The sequence below is a fragment of the Balaenoptera acutorostrata genome, chromosome 1 (assembly GCF_949987535.1).
Source record: "Balaenoptera acutorostrata chromosome 1, mBalAcu1.1, whole genome shotgun sequence".
Classification (NCBI taxonomy): Eukaryota; Metazoa; Chordata; class Mammalia; order Artiodactyla; family Balaenopteridae; genus Balaenoptera; species Balaenoptera acutorostrata.
In genome coordinates, this window is record NC_080064.1 from 26,951,547 (window position 1) to 26,968,501 (window position 16,955).

At 40.0% G+C, this 16,955-nt stretch overlaps 1 protein-coding gene across 1 annotated transcript in view; it reads right to left on the reverse strand.

Annotated features, from left to right (window-relative positions):
* The window catches only part of CSMD2 (CUB and Sushi multiple domains 2), a 676,782-nt gene that overhangs the window by 87,004 nt on the left and 572,823 nt on the right, over positions 1-16,955 (reverse strand). The window contains exons 45-46 of the mRNA XM_057529595.1: positions 8,737-8,817; positions 8,123-8,236 (exon numbers count right to left, since the gene is read on the reverse strand). Of these exons, the coding sequence (XP_057385578.1) occupies positions 8,123-8,236; positions 8,737-8,817 (195 nt within the window). The remainder of the gene's footprint in view (positions 1-8,122; positions 8,237-8,736; positions 8,818-16,955) is intronic.

A 16,955-nucleotide genomic window follows, 5' to 3' on the forward strand; every position in this document is an offset into this window, starting at 1 on the left:
GTTCACTGCAGCATTATTTACAATAACCAAGATATAGAAGCAACCTAACTGTCCATCGATAGGTGAATGGATAAAGAAGATGTGGTATATATACACAATAGAATATTACTCAGCCATAAAAAAGAATGAAATCTTGCCAATTGCAACAACATGGATGGACCTGGAGGGTATTATACTAAGTGAAATAAATCAGACAGTTAAAGACAAATACTGTATGATTTCACTTACATATGAAATCTGAAAAGCAAAACAAACTAACAAATATAACAAAACAGAAACAGACTTACAAATACAGAGAACAAAGTGGTGGTTGCCAGAGAACAGAGGGATGGGGAGTTGGGAAAACAGCTGAAGGTGATTAAGAGGTACAAACTGCCAGTTAGAAAATAGAGAAGGCCCAGGGATGTGATATACAGCATGGGGAATATCATCAATAATATTATAATAACTGTATGGTGCATAATCTATAAAAAGATCAAACCACTATGCTGTGTACCTGAAACTAATGTAATATTGTAAGTCAATTATAATTTGATTAAAAAAGAAGATATCTAAAGATAAACATATCACCCTAAGGAAGATGGTCAGTGTGGGACTTAGAAGAAATGGAGAAGCAACATTGGAATTATATAAGAATGGCTTCTAAGGAGGAAACCAGCCTGGCTTTTGAAATGTTCCAGATTTCACTAACCTGATAACCAGCACAGGTCACTGAGGTGTGGTGATAATTAAGTTCCCCAGGCCTTATGGTCTGCTCCTTCCAGAAGCAGGTCTCTTTCAAGCTTTTTACCTTCTACTTGAATCTGCCTCCATCAGGGGGAAACAGGCATGCTCTCTCAAATGAGATGGGTCCATAGGTCTGCCTTTTTGTGCGCAACGTTATCAGATTTAGGCATTAGTGTTTACAAGTTTTTTTTGTTTTTTGTTTTTCCTATGCTTGAGATACCTGGCCTTTGAAGATTTAGTAGTATTCTTCTGTGAAACCATCTAGTCTTGATGTTTTTGGTGGGGCTTCCTCTGAAAACATTCTCCCCACCTTTTTAAAGAGAATATTGAACGTATAAACTTTCTCTCTCTACTGGGGTCAATTTTATTAAATTATAGCTTCCTAGAAATTCATTCATATCACTAATTTTTTGGCATAGATATGTACAAAATAGTCTCATAATTAAAAAATTTCCTTGGTTCAATGGTTATATTCCACTCTTCCTTTTTTATTTTTGTAAACTCCTGCTTTTTCCCTTTGTTTAACTTACCTAATGGTTTGATTATTTTGCTACTCTTTATTTCAGGTACTTCTTTTTACTTTACCAGTAAGCCTGTTTTTCTGCTTATAACTCATGAATTTCTTTTTAAAATTCAAAAACTTAGAGATATAATTTATGTACAATAAAATGCACAGATTTTAGGTACACAATTTAATGAGTTTTGGCTAATGCATATATCTGTGTGACCACTACCACAGTCAGGATATAGATTATTTCCATTGCCCCAGAAAGTTCTCTTATGCCCCTTTGCAATCAGTTTGACCTGCCCCAATGCTCCAGGAAATCAATGATGCTATTTCTATAAGCATTAGTTTTGTGTACCAGAGCTTCATGCAGTTGGAATCATATATGCATTATTTTTGTGTCTGGTTTCTTTTGCTAAATATAATTTTTGTAAGAGTCAACTCATGCTGTTTTATGTATCACTATCTCCTTTGTTTTTATTGTTCTGTAGCAATCATAGGACAATTTGCTTATTTATTCTCCTACTGATGAACATTTGGGTTGTTTCCAGTTTCGGATTATTATGAGATTCATATAAAAGTCTTTTTATGGATATGGGTTTTCATTTCTCTTTGATAAATAACTAGGAGTAGAATTGCCAGGTGATAGTGTAGGTGAATTTATCTTTTTTTTTTTTTTTTTTTTTTTTTTTTATAGCTACTTTATTTATTTATTTATTTTTTATTTTTGGCTGTGTTGGGTCTTCGGTTCGTGCGAGGGCTTTCTCTGGTTACGGCAAGTGGGGGCCACTCTTCATCGCGGTGCGGGGACCGCTCTTCATCGCGGTGCGCGGGCCTTTCACTATCGCGGCCCCTCCCGTTGCGGGGCACAGGCTCCAGACGCGCAGGCTCAGTAGCTGTGGCTCACGGGCCCAGCTGCTCCGTGGCATGTGGGATCTTCCCAGACCAGGGCTCGAACCCATGTCCCCTGCATTAGCAGGCAGACTCTCAACCACTGCGCCACCAGGGAAGCCCAGGTGAATTTATCTTTAAAGGAAACTTCCAATCGGTTTTTCAGAGTGATTGTATGATTTTACATCCCAACCAGCAATATATGAAAATTCTAATTGTTCCACATCCTTTTTAACACTTTGTATTGTTAGTCTTAAATTTAAGCTATTCTAGGGGGTGCATAGTAATACTTCTTTATGGTTTAATGTGCATTTTCCTTATGACGAATTATGTTGAGCATGTTTTCATATACTTATTGGCCATTCATACCTTATTTTACAAAGTGTCTGTTCAAGTCTCTTGTGCATATTTTCATTGGATTATTTTATTACTGAGTTGTAAAAGTTCTTTACATAGTCTAGGTACAGGGCCTTTTAAAAAATACACATACTCTGAATATCTTCTCTTATTCTGCAGTTTGTCTTTACTTTTTACATTCAGTTCTGTTGATTTTTCCTTCATGTGTTTTGAATCTCTTTTATCATCTGCATATACACCTGCATATCTTTTTTAATGTAGTTAACCTATTTGTCATTTCAAAATATCTCTATTTTTGGTAATACTCCTTGATTGCAGTATTATTTGAAATTTCTTTATGTTTCTTAAGTTTACCATTTGTATGGCATATCTTTTTCTCTTCTTTCCCTTGCAATCTATCTGGTATTTATATTTAAAGTACAACTTTTGTAGAAAATAAATAATTACTGTTTAAAGCCTCTAAATTTTGGCATGGTTCTTTGCAACAAAAGTTCATTAATATAACTATATTTTGCAAATATTTTATGTTAACTACTTATTCTTGGTCTGTCATTGAAAGAGATGTGTTGAAGTCTACCACTGTAATCGTGAATTTGTCCCTTTCTCCTTGTAATTCTATGAATTTTCCCTTTATACATTTCAATACTATTGTTAGGTGCACACAAGTTTATGACTGTTATATATTCTTGGTAGATTATGTTTACCAGCATGAAATATCCCTCTTTATTTCTTTTAATGCTTTCTGCCTTAAATTCTATTTTGTCTGTTATTAGCTTTGCTACACCAGATTTTAGAGGTTAGTACTTGCTATCTATTTTTTTTTAACATTTTGCTTCATACCAGGGATGAGTGACACCTTCCTAGCTATGACCTTAGAGAGGCAAATGAATATATTCAATTCTAAGTTCATGGAAAGCTTATAACTAGACTTTTAAAATTTAACCAATCTGAAAATCTCTGACCTTTAATTAGCAGTTTGATTCCATTATATTTACACAGTTGCACATATATTCGCACATAGTTTTTTTTTTTTTAATAAATAAATTTATCAAACGTTGTCATCGTTGCTGTGCGCGGGCTTTCTCTAGTTGTGGCGAGTGGGGGCTACTCTTTGTTGCGGTGAGTGGGCTTCTCATTGCGGTGGCTTCTCTTGTTGTGGAGCACGGGCTCTAGGCACACGGACTTCAGTAGTTGTGGCACGCGGCTTCAGTAGTTGTGGCTCGTAGGCTCTAGAGCGCAGGCTCAGTAGTTGTGGTGCACGGGCTTAGTTGCTCTGCGGCATGTGGGATCTTCCTGGACCTAGGGCTCGAACGTGTATCCCTGGCATTGGCAGGCAGATTCTTAACCATTGTGCCACCAGGGAAGCCCTTGCACTTAGTTTTGCTACCTCACTTTGTATTTTCTGTTCACCATGATTTAAAAAATTTTTTTCTCCTTTAATGTTTCCTATTTGATTAATCAAATTTACTTTATTCTCTTTATTTTTGGTTATGAATTTAGAACTTACACACACTATGGACATACATAATTTAAGGAAACTATGCATAAATTTCAACATTGTATTTAAATATATATAATTTTAATAATGTACATGGTTAATCAACATCATTTAATCAATGTCATTTATTTCATGACATGTCATGGTTAATCAATGTCATTTATTTCTCCAGATTTTTTATTTTCTACAGTCAATATATTTTAGATTTACTACCATATTTTACTGATTTCTTAGCTTACTGTTAGTTTTTGCATCTGAATCATTCTACCTGTATTCATCTTTTTCTTGCTGAATGTGGTAGATATTTCTGGTGTTTACCAGTATCAGACTTTCTTTTATTTCCTGAGCATATAAAAAACTTCACTTTCCATCCACGTGCCTATTTCTGACCAGTTAGATGTGAGTAGAATAATGTGTGTGTCACTTTGAGGCTGAGGAAGTGAAAAGCCCTTATGTGAATGTCCATTCTCTTTCTTCCTCTGCTGCAATGGAGGATGGAGGAGGGGACCTAGTTTTCAAATGGCAGCACAAGATTGAAGCAGCCTGGATCACTGAGTTATCAGCTCTACAGAGTTACCTGGACTACAGAAAATTTTGCCTGAAGAAGATATAAACTTTTATTGTGTTAAGCCACTGAGATGTGGGGATTGCTTGTTATTGCAGCATATGCCTATCCTATCCTGACTAATGCATTGAAGTGTATCCTTTAATTATGCTTTTAGTAAGGTAGTAACTTTACTTAGTCCTTGTGTGTCTGAAGATTTCATTAATTCATTCTCACTCTTAATTGATAATTTGGCTGGGTTTAGAAGTTCAGTTTACAATTATTTTTCCTGCTGCATTTTATCTTTTGGTAGGTATTATTGTTGATGCAATAATGCTATGAGTCTGATTTATCTTTTCTCCATGATGGTTTTAACATTTTATCTTTATCCTTGATGTTCTATAATTGCACTGTGATGTTTTTAGGTTTGAATTTCACCAAATTTTCTATGTTGCTATAGCAAGCTTCTGAGCTGATAGAAAAATGTCTGATCTTTGTCATAGAAGACTAGGACATCATTGGACAAGGCATTAGCTGAGGCAGAAAAGAGAAGAAAAAGCCAAAATGTAAAAGAAAGTTGTACACTGAAGAGGTTATGAATGGAAAAACATCCTATATTCATGGATTGGAAGACCTAATATTGTTAAGATGGCAGTGAGACCCAGACTGGTCTATGGATTCAACTCAATCTCTACAAAAATCCCAGCTGGTTTCTTTGTAGATATTGATAAGTTGATCCTAAAATGCGTATGGAAATTCAGCAGATCCAGCATTCCAAAATAATCTTGAAAAAGAAGAACAAAGCTGGAGGACTCACACTTCCTGATTTCAAAACATATGACCAAGCTACAGTAATCAAGATAGTGTGGTACTGGCTAAGGATAGGCTTATAGATCAAGAAAACAGAATTGAGGATCAAGAAATAAAACGCCAAATTTATAGTCAATAGATTTCAACAGGGTACCAAAACAATTCAATGGGGAAAGAATAGTCTTTCCAGTAAGTGATGCCAGGACCATTGGATATCCATATACAAAATAATGAAGTTGGACCCTTACCTCACACTACATATAAAAATTAACTCAAAATAGATAAAGTCCTAAATGTAAGAGCTAAAATTATAAACTCTTAGAGGAAAACATAAATGTAAATCTTCTTGACCTTGGATTAGGCAATAGTTTCTCAGATATGACACCAAAAGCACAAGCACCAAAAATATATATATATAAATTGGACATCATCAAAATTAAAAACTTTTGTGCTTCTGAGAACACCATCAAGAAAGTGAAAAGACAACCCATAAAATGCAAAAATTTTTTGAAAATCACACATCTGATAAAGGACTTGTATCTAAAATATATATAAAAAACGCCTACAACTCAATAATCAAACAGATAAATAACTTAAAGATGGGCAAAGGATCCAAATAGACATTTCTTCATGCAAATGAACAATAAGTACATGAAAAAATGCTTAACATCTTAGCCATCAGGAAGATACAAATCAAAACGAGATACCCATTATACACACTAGGATGCCTATAATTAAAAAGACAGTTAATAATAACAGAGAGGATGTGGAAAGATTGAAACCCTCATACACTGCTGGTGGGAATAGAAAATGGTTCATCTGCTGTGGAGAATACTCCGGCAGTTCCTCAAAAGTTTAAATATAGAGTTACCATATGACCTAGCAATTCCACTCTTAGATACATACCTAAGAGAAATGAAAACATATGTTTCACCCAATAACTTGTACATGAATGCTCATAGCAGCATTATTCATAATAGCTAGAAGTGGAAATAACTCAAGTGTCCATCAATGATAAGTGGATAAACAAAATGTGGTATAGGTACAATGGAATATTATTTTCAACAAAAAGGAATGAAGTGCTGATACATGCTACAACATGAATGAACCTATAAAACATTATGCTACATGAAAGAAGTCACAAAAAAACACACATCATAGGATTCTATTTATATGAAATACCCAGGATAGGCAAATTCATAGAGACAGAAAGTAGTTTGGTGGTTGCCTAGAACTGAGGGGGCTAGAAAGAAGTGGGAACTGACAGGATTTCTTTGGGGGGTGATTAAAATGTTTTAAAATTGATTGTGGGGCTTCCCTGGTGGCACAGTGGTTGAGAATCTGCCTGCTAATGCAGGGGACACGGGTTCGAGCCCTGGTCTGGGAAGATCCCACATGCCGCGGAGCAACTAGGCCTGTGAGCCACAACTACTGAGCCTGCACGTCTGGAGGCTGTGCTCTGCAGCAAGAGAGGCCACGATAGTGAGAAGCCCGCGCACCGCGATGAAGAGTGGCCCCCGCTTGCCGCAACTAGAGAAAGCCCTCGCACAGAAACGAAGACCCAACACAGCCAAAAATAAATAAATTAAAAAAAAATTGATTGTGATAATGGTTGCAAAACTCTGAATATACTAAAAACCATTGAAGTATACACTTCAAGTGGATGAGTTGCATGGTATATGAATTATATCCCGATCAAGCTGCTATTATAAAAAAGACTATGAAGGGTCACACCTTGGGAAGCCCAAGTATGACACCAAGTCCCAGAGGAAAGCACAAGGCTGAGAATGGGGAGTGAAGCCAGGAAGACTGGAGCCATGTAGACACAGAAACAGAGCCAGAGATGATGAGAAACTTGGGCTGGAGCAAATTAAGGAGATTCTGGAGCAGATGAAGGTGAAAGTTCACTTTTATTGGGGACTGGTCATTTGGTATGTGGGTGGGTCAGCTCAACTGAAATAAATACTGAATTTCTCAGTGTATCAGCAGCCTAATTCTGGCACTTGTAGCCCCTTTCTTCCTCGTTAATAATCCATATTGCAGATTCTCCCTACTCTTGATTTCCTAGAGATGGAGGAGAAGCTGACCTGTTTCTCCACAGGCTACTAAATATCTGTTGGTAGCAACAGCACTAGAAGCAGTAGTAAAACTAATAACAATAATAATAGTCCACACTGAACAGTTACTATGTGCCAGGCATAGATTTCCAAAGTGCTTTACATTACTGACCCATTTAATTCCTCATAACAAGCCCATGGCATTAGTAATATCATTATCCTTATTTTACAGATGAGAAAACTGAGGCACAGCACAGTTAGGTATCTTGCCCCAGGTCAGATGCCTCGTGAGTGGAAAGAATTGTTTTTGGTCTTAGTTGGGATAACTTGGTGAAGCACATTCATTTTCATCAAGGCATCACACTGGATTGAAGACAACTGTGGTTTCTCGGTTGCCTAGTTCAGCACATAGGGTTTTGGACGCACCTGCACTCCAGTAAGGCAAGGTTGGTGTGTGAGTCCCAACTCCCACCAAGGTCCCACAACCTCCTGCCATTTCCAGGGAATGTCAGTTAGAAAAAAGGGAGACAGAAATAAATGCGACCACTACAGCCAAATCACAGCCCCGGACCTAGGAGCAGGGCAGAGAACCTATCTAGAGCACTTGTTCACTCACTCATTCAAACATTTACCAAGTGACCTCTTGCTTCATGGGCAGGGACTGGGAATATAGAGAGAAGGAAAACAGGGGAGATGTTTTGGAGGAACTCCAAGGCATGGTTCAGTGTGATTACCTTCACATATTGGGGGCGGCCCTTCAAACTGCAGGTAAGTTCCAAGTTTGCAGGTCAGGATTTCATTGCCCACTAAGGTAAAGCCAGGGAGGCACCTGTAGCGTACGATGTCACCTGTCAAGGAGAGACCAATATGGGGATTCCCCGGAGAAGTCTGGGCAGGGCTGATTGGCACCCCTTAGTAGCTTGAACCCACTTCCAGGCAAGACAATCAGTGGTGGGTTGTGTTCTGTTCAGACTAAATTACTAGCTCAACTCCAGTCAAATGACCCACATGACTGTGTCTCCCCTCTCACAGCTCAGCCTTCTGGGCCTAACAGTGTTCCACATTCTAGGAACTTTTTAGAGTGTCTTGCATGGACTTACTTCTCAAGACATCCTGACTTGAATCATGGAAGAAAACTGCTTTCCTAGCTCCTCTGGCTACGTATGGCTAAAAAGAAGAGTGATTGTATTTTGGGTGAAACTCAGTTGACAGAATACCAACCCTCTTGCGCTGGGCCTATTGTTTCTCTCCACGGACAGGAGGGGGGAGATGAGCCCCACTGGCCAGGCCCCACCCCTCCCCGGCCCCTCCTCGCCAGCCCCGTCCTTGCTGGTTTGGGAGGTCTTACCTATGTTGAATTCTTCATTCTCTGTGACGACTTCAGCATTGGGGAGGATGGTGGGAGGAGGGCATTTGGTGAGCGGATAAGCTGAAAAGACAAAAGCAGACAAGTCGGTGTAAGAGCATCATTCTTGGGGCACGTGGTCATTCATTTGTTCAGTGCTTCACGTTCTCACTCCTCATCCATCCACACAGCAGATATTAACGAGTACTTATCTGTACACCGGGCAAGATTAGCCAAGCACTATTTTGCTTATCCGCTGCCATCTGTTTTTATTTGCTTTTGATGCAAAAACCAGGAACCATATATCAAGACTAACAATAAAGGAGAGGATCTAAGAAGGCAGTGATGGTGCCTAGCGCTGAAGGGAGGGGAGAGAAGCATTTACTGAACACCTACTATACGTCAAGCATTTTCACCCGCTGTCACCTTGAATTCTCACAATAGCTGATCCCCCTGCGAGATGTTCTCACTCTACTTATGAGGAAGCTGAGATTCAGAAAGCTTCAGTTACTTCTCTAAGGTCACACAGGAAGTAAGTGGCACAGACAGGATTTGAATCCAGGTCTGGCTGCTCTCAAATCCCATATTCTTTCCACTACTCAGCATCTAAATGCTGTGTGTGGCTTACGTGGGGGACCAGCGAAGACAGCTTGTTTCTCTTCTGACCTTTGGCTAAACACTCTGGCTTCAGTGGATTTTCTAAACCAGAAGCCATCCCTCTGGGCAGAGACTGGCCTGTGTCGGGAAGGTGTTACCGAGGCAAAGTTCAGGGTGGGCTCATAACTTGGCTTTCTTTCATTATCTGGTACGTGGTTGAGTGCTGGATGTGTTAGCTGCTGTTGCCAATGCTGTTGCTGTTATTATTTCCAAAGTCACTTCAAACTTTGCTATGTTTTTTGAAACAGCATTTTTTAAAAAATTTACAAATGTAACACATTATCATTAAAGAAAATCTGAGATTTTCTATGAGAACAGTAAGAGGAAAATTAAACTCATCCATTGCCTTCTCAGAGATAACCACTGTTAACCCTTTACTGTAAATTCTTAGGGTATATATTTTCTGCACATAGATTTTTCTTTTACAAAATTTGCACCATATTACATACTTTGTGTTGGTCCTTGTGCACTTACTATTATATTGCAAGAATTTTCCCATGTCATCACATTCCTTCAAAAGTATGATTGAAATGACCTCATAGGATTTAATCATATAATCTACTAAAATTTATTTAACAGATACTCTATTGTAAACCATTTAGATTTCCAAAGTTTTGCAATTTAAAGTGAAACTGTGATGAACATCCTTCTATATATGCATCTTTTATGAAGTCTTTTCTTTTTATAAAACTAGGAATGACTAGAGTGTATGACTTTTTTAAAGTACAGGCATCTCCCACTGAACATCAATAATCCATTCCTGGAAATCAGACATTCTGTGTCAAGACGCTACTAGGAGCCTACTTCCCATTACTTTAAATGGGAAAAAATTATAATGCATAACCCAAGACCCAAAAAGTACTGAAAACTACAAAATACCTATATATATGCAACAAACCACTCTGCTAGAAAGTAAATACTTAAAGCATCACTTCATGATCACCCAGTGATTAGTATATTTGTAACAAAACAGCAGTTCTATGCATTGCATATTGCACCATGAACATTGCAGACTTTTCAGCTTGAGACAGAAACCTTAGGCAGAAACAAAGGCTAAATACGAAAGGCATGGCGAGAACGTGTTTGGGACAGTGCTGGGTGGTGGACCCTTCACAGTGAACATCACTCTGTGATAACCTCAGAGCCAGTGGCACCTGAAATACCTGTTCCAAATGTTCATATGGCATTCTGACATTTTACCAATCATATCTGGAATGTAACTTAAGAGTTCTCCTGCATGTAGTTTATTTAAAATGTTGTATTACGTTTTGAGGATTTAACTTTAATTTTTTCTACAGATGTGTCCACTGAAACACGTCATATTGAGTGACACATAGCTTTATGAAGCCCTCTTGGGGTAACCAGACAGGTTTAATCTTGATTTAACATAAATCAGGGAGGACCAGGTCTGTGTTTGATACATACTTCCATTTTTCTTTCCAGGAAAATTGCTCCAACAGATACCGTCCACAGAACGACAGTTTCTCCAACCCTGGGTGCTGTCATTCTTCTTTCATCTGGTCCATCTAATGATTATCTATTGAGGGTTTGCCCTGGGTCAGGCACTGTGTTAGGTGTGGATGATGCAAGAGTAAAGAGACACAGTCCTTGCCTCACAGAACTTAGAGCCACTGGGGGGAATAGTCATCAATTTTAATCTTTGTCAACTCGATAGACAGCAGAGTACCACTTCTTTTCTTTTATTGGCATTTGACAACCAGTTAGGCTGAATATTTTTTTCATATGTTAATGGACTCTTTGCATTTTTCTTTTTAACTCTCTATTCATGTCCTTTGCCTCTATTTTTCCTAAAAATTTGAAAAACTCTATGTACAATATATTTAAGATTGATCTTTGCCTATTATTTCCCAATTTATCATTTGCTCCCATCTATTTATGGCACTCTTTTGACTTGTACAAGCATTAAATGTTTATTTAGCCAATTCTCAATGTTTTCCTTTATAGAGCTTAAAAAAATTTGATTCCTTCCATTCTCAGCCTCGTGCTTACCTTTAAAACATACCTTCTAAAACCTTCTACGACACACTTAACTTTCCCAGAAAAAAAATCAATAAAAGAAATCTCCACCTAAACACAGTGTGGATATTTTATAGTTTGTGGTTATTTGTTTGATCGGGTGATTTCCCATTACATTTTAAAAATTAACTTCTAAAAAATTACAAATTTCTGCTCAATGCAGAAAGCTGGTGGAATACTGAAAAGCAATAAAACAAAAATTCCCCAAGTCCCACCACCTGCGCATAGCCATTGCTAGCATTTTGTTGTATGACTTTTGATATTTTACAGATAACTCCCCTCCCTCCCACCCCCCCCACCCCCCCCCCACTGCATCTACCATGTTATTGCTGCAGAACTCTAGGGCAGGGGGCCATTCAAGACTCCTGTTTCCTTTGGTCTCCATCCCCCTTGTTCCCCTGGGGGGTGAGGCACTGATACAGCTTAGACTCCATTATGTGTTAACATGCTAACTAGTGGGCAGGGCTCATTTGCTTATGTCATGCAGCCGTCAGCTCAGCAGTAGTCATTGTGGGTCATTCATTGCACATAGAATTCTTTCCCACTGACACTCTGGATACGTTCCTCCTCATGCTGATGGGTGTGTTGAATTGGCCTTATCTCTAAAGCTTTTAAAGCCAAATTAGCTGCTTCCCACTAGCTATCTATTTTACGTTTGGTAGCAGCCGCATAGCACAGGGAGATAAGCTCGGTGCTTTGTGACCACCTAGAGGGGTGGGATAGGGAGGGTGGGAGGGAGAGAGACGCAAGAGGGAAGAGATATGGGAACATATGTATATGTATAACTGATTCACTTTGTTATAAAGCAGAAACTAACACACCATTGTAAAGCAATTATACTCCAAGAAAGATGTTTAAAAAAAAAAAGCCAATTAGCTTAGGGAAAAATGCAGTTCACTTGGTTCATTTCAGTTTACCCGATGACTCTAGGCTCTGAATTTGGATTTAGGGTTCAAGCCCAGCTAATATTAAAATGCCTTCCTTTGCCATTATTCCCTGTATATATCGCTTTCTCAAGAACCTCACAAGGAGGGGTGGCTGTGGTCTAGGTTAGGGGTCCATAATCACAGCATCCTTTAGTTATCTGAGCCCCAAAATATCAGTTTAACAATATAAACAATATAAAATAAACATTTGCCTTAATCAATGAATTGTATTCTACATGAATGATTTTTAATGACTATATTTTCCTCCATTTGTGTGTGTGTGTGTCACAATTTGCACACCTAATCTCCTATTATTTTATGTTTGGATTGTTTCTAATTTACCTGTTATAAATAGCACTTCAAGGAATATCTTTATACACATATTTTTGAACAATTTCCAGAAGTAGGATTGGTGGGTCCTAGATCATTGTTAATTAGGAAACCTGGGTGTAAGTAACATAAATCAACTCAGGGTAGAAGAAGCAAAATAAGCCTCTTCGAGAAGAGTGAACCCAAGGGTGGATTTGTAGCCAGACTTCATCAAGGTAGAGGACAAGATACTGAAGGGCCACCAGGAACCCAGGGAACTTTCCCATGTGTCTCAGTGATTCTCTTTCTGCACACAGGGCTTTTCTATTTCTCAGTCTCCTTGGACGGTAGAAGACAGGCAATCCATTGCTCCTGGATTTGTATCTTCTCTCTTCAGGAGACGAGTCCAGGCAGAAGCAGAATCTCTCAGGTTCAATTTCAAGTTCCCAAAAGAGAGCATCTGGAGTCAGGTCAGGTACCCACCTTTATTTCCAGCTACTGTTTCTGGGGTTGTGGGTGTATGTGGAGGGGAGTCATGATGTGCAAACATAGCTGACAGGTGCCCACATGAGAGGGGCTGTTAAGGACAGCATTATGAGCTGGGCAGACACCTGAAAATAGTTCCACTGCAGTTAATCACACTGTGTTAACCTTTTGATACATATTCTCAGCCTGCCCACCACTAAGTGGACTGCTCCCTGTAACCTTCCCAGTAGGCTTATCATTTAAAAATTCTCATTACAGATTATTCTCTAATATGAAAGAATCCACTTTTTCCATTGCATGCTTTTTGCTTTGAATTCTACTCTTTTCTTTGATTGTTACTGTTGTGTTTGCCAAATGTCACCACCCAGCCTTTTATTTTAAAGCTGTCGTACTGTCTTAGTGGTACTCCTGGTATGGAAAATCTAGTTATATTGTGTTCAACCTAATTTAAGAGTCTGTATTTTTAATAGGGAATTGGGCTTTAATAAATTTGTATTTGTTATAATAACTGAACTATTTTATTTTGTGCTTATTCTGTGTTTTCTGTATCTGTTTCTACAGTGTTCCTTCCTTTTATATGTGAATTGTATTTTGCTTCATTTTTTTCTTTTAGCAATTTGGAAGTACTACAGTTGATTTTTAATTTATTAATGACTAAAATATATACTTGGAACCCTTCTTTTCCTAATTATAAAATCAATAATTGAATAATATCTATTGATTCCACCTCCATGGAAGATTAATCAATGCTTCCCATTTTTATCTTTTCTTTTAAACAACTTCCCTATATTGAGTTAGTGGTTCATCCTTTGTTGGATGGCTACATCCTTGAGTAACAATTCAAATTAAGACTTTGGTCTTTGTTTCGCGGCGGGCAAGGAGAGGGGAGTCAGAGCGCCGCCTAAACGAACTCCAGAGAAGGGCGCGAGCCGCGGCTATCAGCGCGGATCCCACAGCAACAGGGGCGCAGAGGGAAAAACGGAGAGACTCCCGCACAGAGGCTCGGCGCCGAGCAGCGCTCACCAGCCCGAGAGGCTTGTCTGCTCACCCGCCGGGGGGGGCGGGGCTGGGAGCTGAGGCTCGGCTTCGGTCGGATCGCAGGGAGAGGACTGGGGCTGGCAGCGTGAACACAGCCTGAAGGGGTTGGCGCACCACAGCTAGCCGGGAGGGAGACCGGGAAAAGGTCTGCAGCTGCCGAAGAGGCAAGAGACTTTTTCTTGCCTCTTGGTTTCGCTGCGCGCAAGGAGAGGGGATTCAGAGCGCCGCCTAAACGAACTCCAGAGAAGGGCGCGAGCCGCGGCAATCAGCGCGGACCCCAGAGACGGGCGTGAGACGCTGGGGCTGCTGCTGCCGCCTCCAAAAAGCCTGTGTGCGAGCACAGGTCACTCTCCACACCGCCCCTCCCGGGAGCCTGTGCAGCCCGCCACTGCCAGGGTCCCGGGATCCGGGGACAACATCCCCGGGAGAACGCACTGCGTGCCTCAGGCTGGTGCAACGTCACGCCGGCCTCTGACGCTGCAGGCTCGCCCCGCCTCCTCTGTACCCCTCCCTCCCCGCGGCCTGGGTGAGCCAGAGCCCCCGAAGCAGCTGCTCCTTTAACCCCGTCCTGTCTGGGCGGGGAACAGACGCCCTCAGGCGACCTACACGCAGAGGCGGGGCCAAATCCAAAGCTGAACCCCAGGAGCGGTGCGAACAGGGAAGAGAAGGGGAAATCTCTCCCAGCAGCCTCAGGAGCAGTGGATTAAAGCTCCACAAACAACTTGAGGTGCCTGCATCTGGTGAACACCCGAATAGACAACGAATCATCCCAAATTCAGGAGGTGGACTCTGGGAGCAGGAGACATTAATTTTTCCCCTTTTCCTTTTTTTTGTGAGTGTATATGTATATGCTTCTGGGGGAGATTTTGTCTGTATAGCTTTGCTTTACAATAGCTTTATTTTACTTCACTATATTATAGCCTCTTTCTTTCTTTCTATTTTTTCTCCCTTTTACTCTGAGCCGTGTGGATGAAAGGCTCTTGGTGCTCCAGCCAGGCATCAGGGCCGTGCCTCTGAGGTGGGAGAGCCAACTTCAGAACACTGGTCCACAAGAGACCTCCCAGCTCCACGTAATACGAAACGGCAAAAATCTCCCAGAGATCTCCATCTCAACATCAAGACCCAGCTTCACTCGACGACCAGCAAGCTACAGTGCTGGACACCCTATGCCAAACAACTAGCTAGACAGGAACACAACCCCATCCATTAGCAGAGAGGCTGCCTAAAATCATAATAAGGCCACAGACACACCAAAATACACCACCAGACGTGGACGTGCCCACCAGAAAGACAAGATCTAGCCTCATCCACCAGAACTCAGGCACTAATTCCCGCCACCAGGAAGCCTACACAACCCACTGAACCAACCTTAGCCACTGGGGACAGATACCAAAAACAACGGGAACTACGAACCTGCAGCCTGTGAAAAGGAGACCCCAAACACAGTAAGATAGGCAAAATGAGATGACAGAAAAACACACAGCAGATGAAGGAGCAGGCTCAGAACACACTGGACTTAACAAATGAAGAGGAAATAGGTAGTCTACCTGAAAAAGAATTCAGAATAATGATAGTAAGGATGATCCAAAATCTTGGAAATAGAATAGACAAAATGCAAGAAACATTTAACAAGGATGTAGAAGAACTAAAGAGGAACCAAGCAATGATGAAGAACACAATAAATGAAATTAAAAATACTCTAGATGGGATCAATAGTAGAATAACTGAGGCAGAAGAAAGGATAAGTGACCTGGAAGATAAAATGGTGGAAATAACTACTACAGAGCAGGATAAAGAAAAAAGAATGAAAAGAACTGAGGACAGTCTCAGGGACCTCTGGGACAACATTAAACGCTCCAACATTCGAATTATAGGGGTACCAGAAGAAGAAGAGAAAAAGAAAGGGACTGAGAAAATTTTTGAAGAGATTATAGTTGAAAACTTCCCTAATATGGGAAAGGAAATAGTTAATCAAGTCCTGGAAGCACAGAGAGTCCCATACAGGATAAACCCAAGGAGGAACACGCCAAGACACATATTAATCAAACTGTCAAAAATTAAATATAAGGAAAACATATTAAAGGCAGCAAGGGAAAAAAAACAAATAACACACAAGGGAATCCCCATAAGGTTAACATCTGATCTATCAGCAGAAACTCTGCAAGCCAGAAGGGAGTGGCAGGATATACTTAAAGTGATGAAGGAGAAAAACCTACAACCAAGATTACTCTACCCAGCAAGGATCTCATTCAGATTTGATGGAGAAATTAAAACCTTTACAGACAAGCAAAAGCTGAGAGAGTTCAGCACCACCAAACCAGCTTTACAACAAATGCTAAAGGAACTTCTCTAGGCAAGAAACACAAGAGAAGGAAAACACCTACAATAACAAACCCAATACATTTAAGAAAATGGGAATAGGAACATACATATCGATAATTACCTTGAATGTAAATGGATTAAATGCTCCCACCAAAAGACACAGGCTGGCTGAATGGATACAAAAACAAGACCCATATATATGCTGTCTACAAGAGACCCACTTCAGACCTAGAGACACATACAGATTGAAAGTGAGGGGATGGAAAAAGATATTCCATGCAAATGGAAATCTAAAGAAAGCTGGAGTAGCAATTCTCATATCAGACAAAATAGACTTTAAAATAAAGACTATTACAAGAGACAAAGAAGGACACTATATAACGATCAAGGGATCGATCCAAGAGGAAGGTATAACAATTGTAAATATTTATGCACCCAACATAGGAG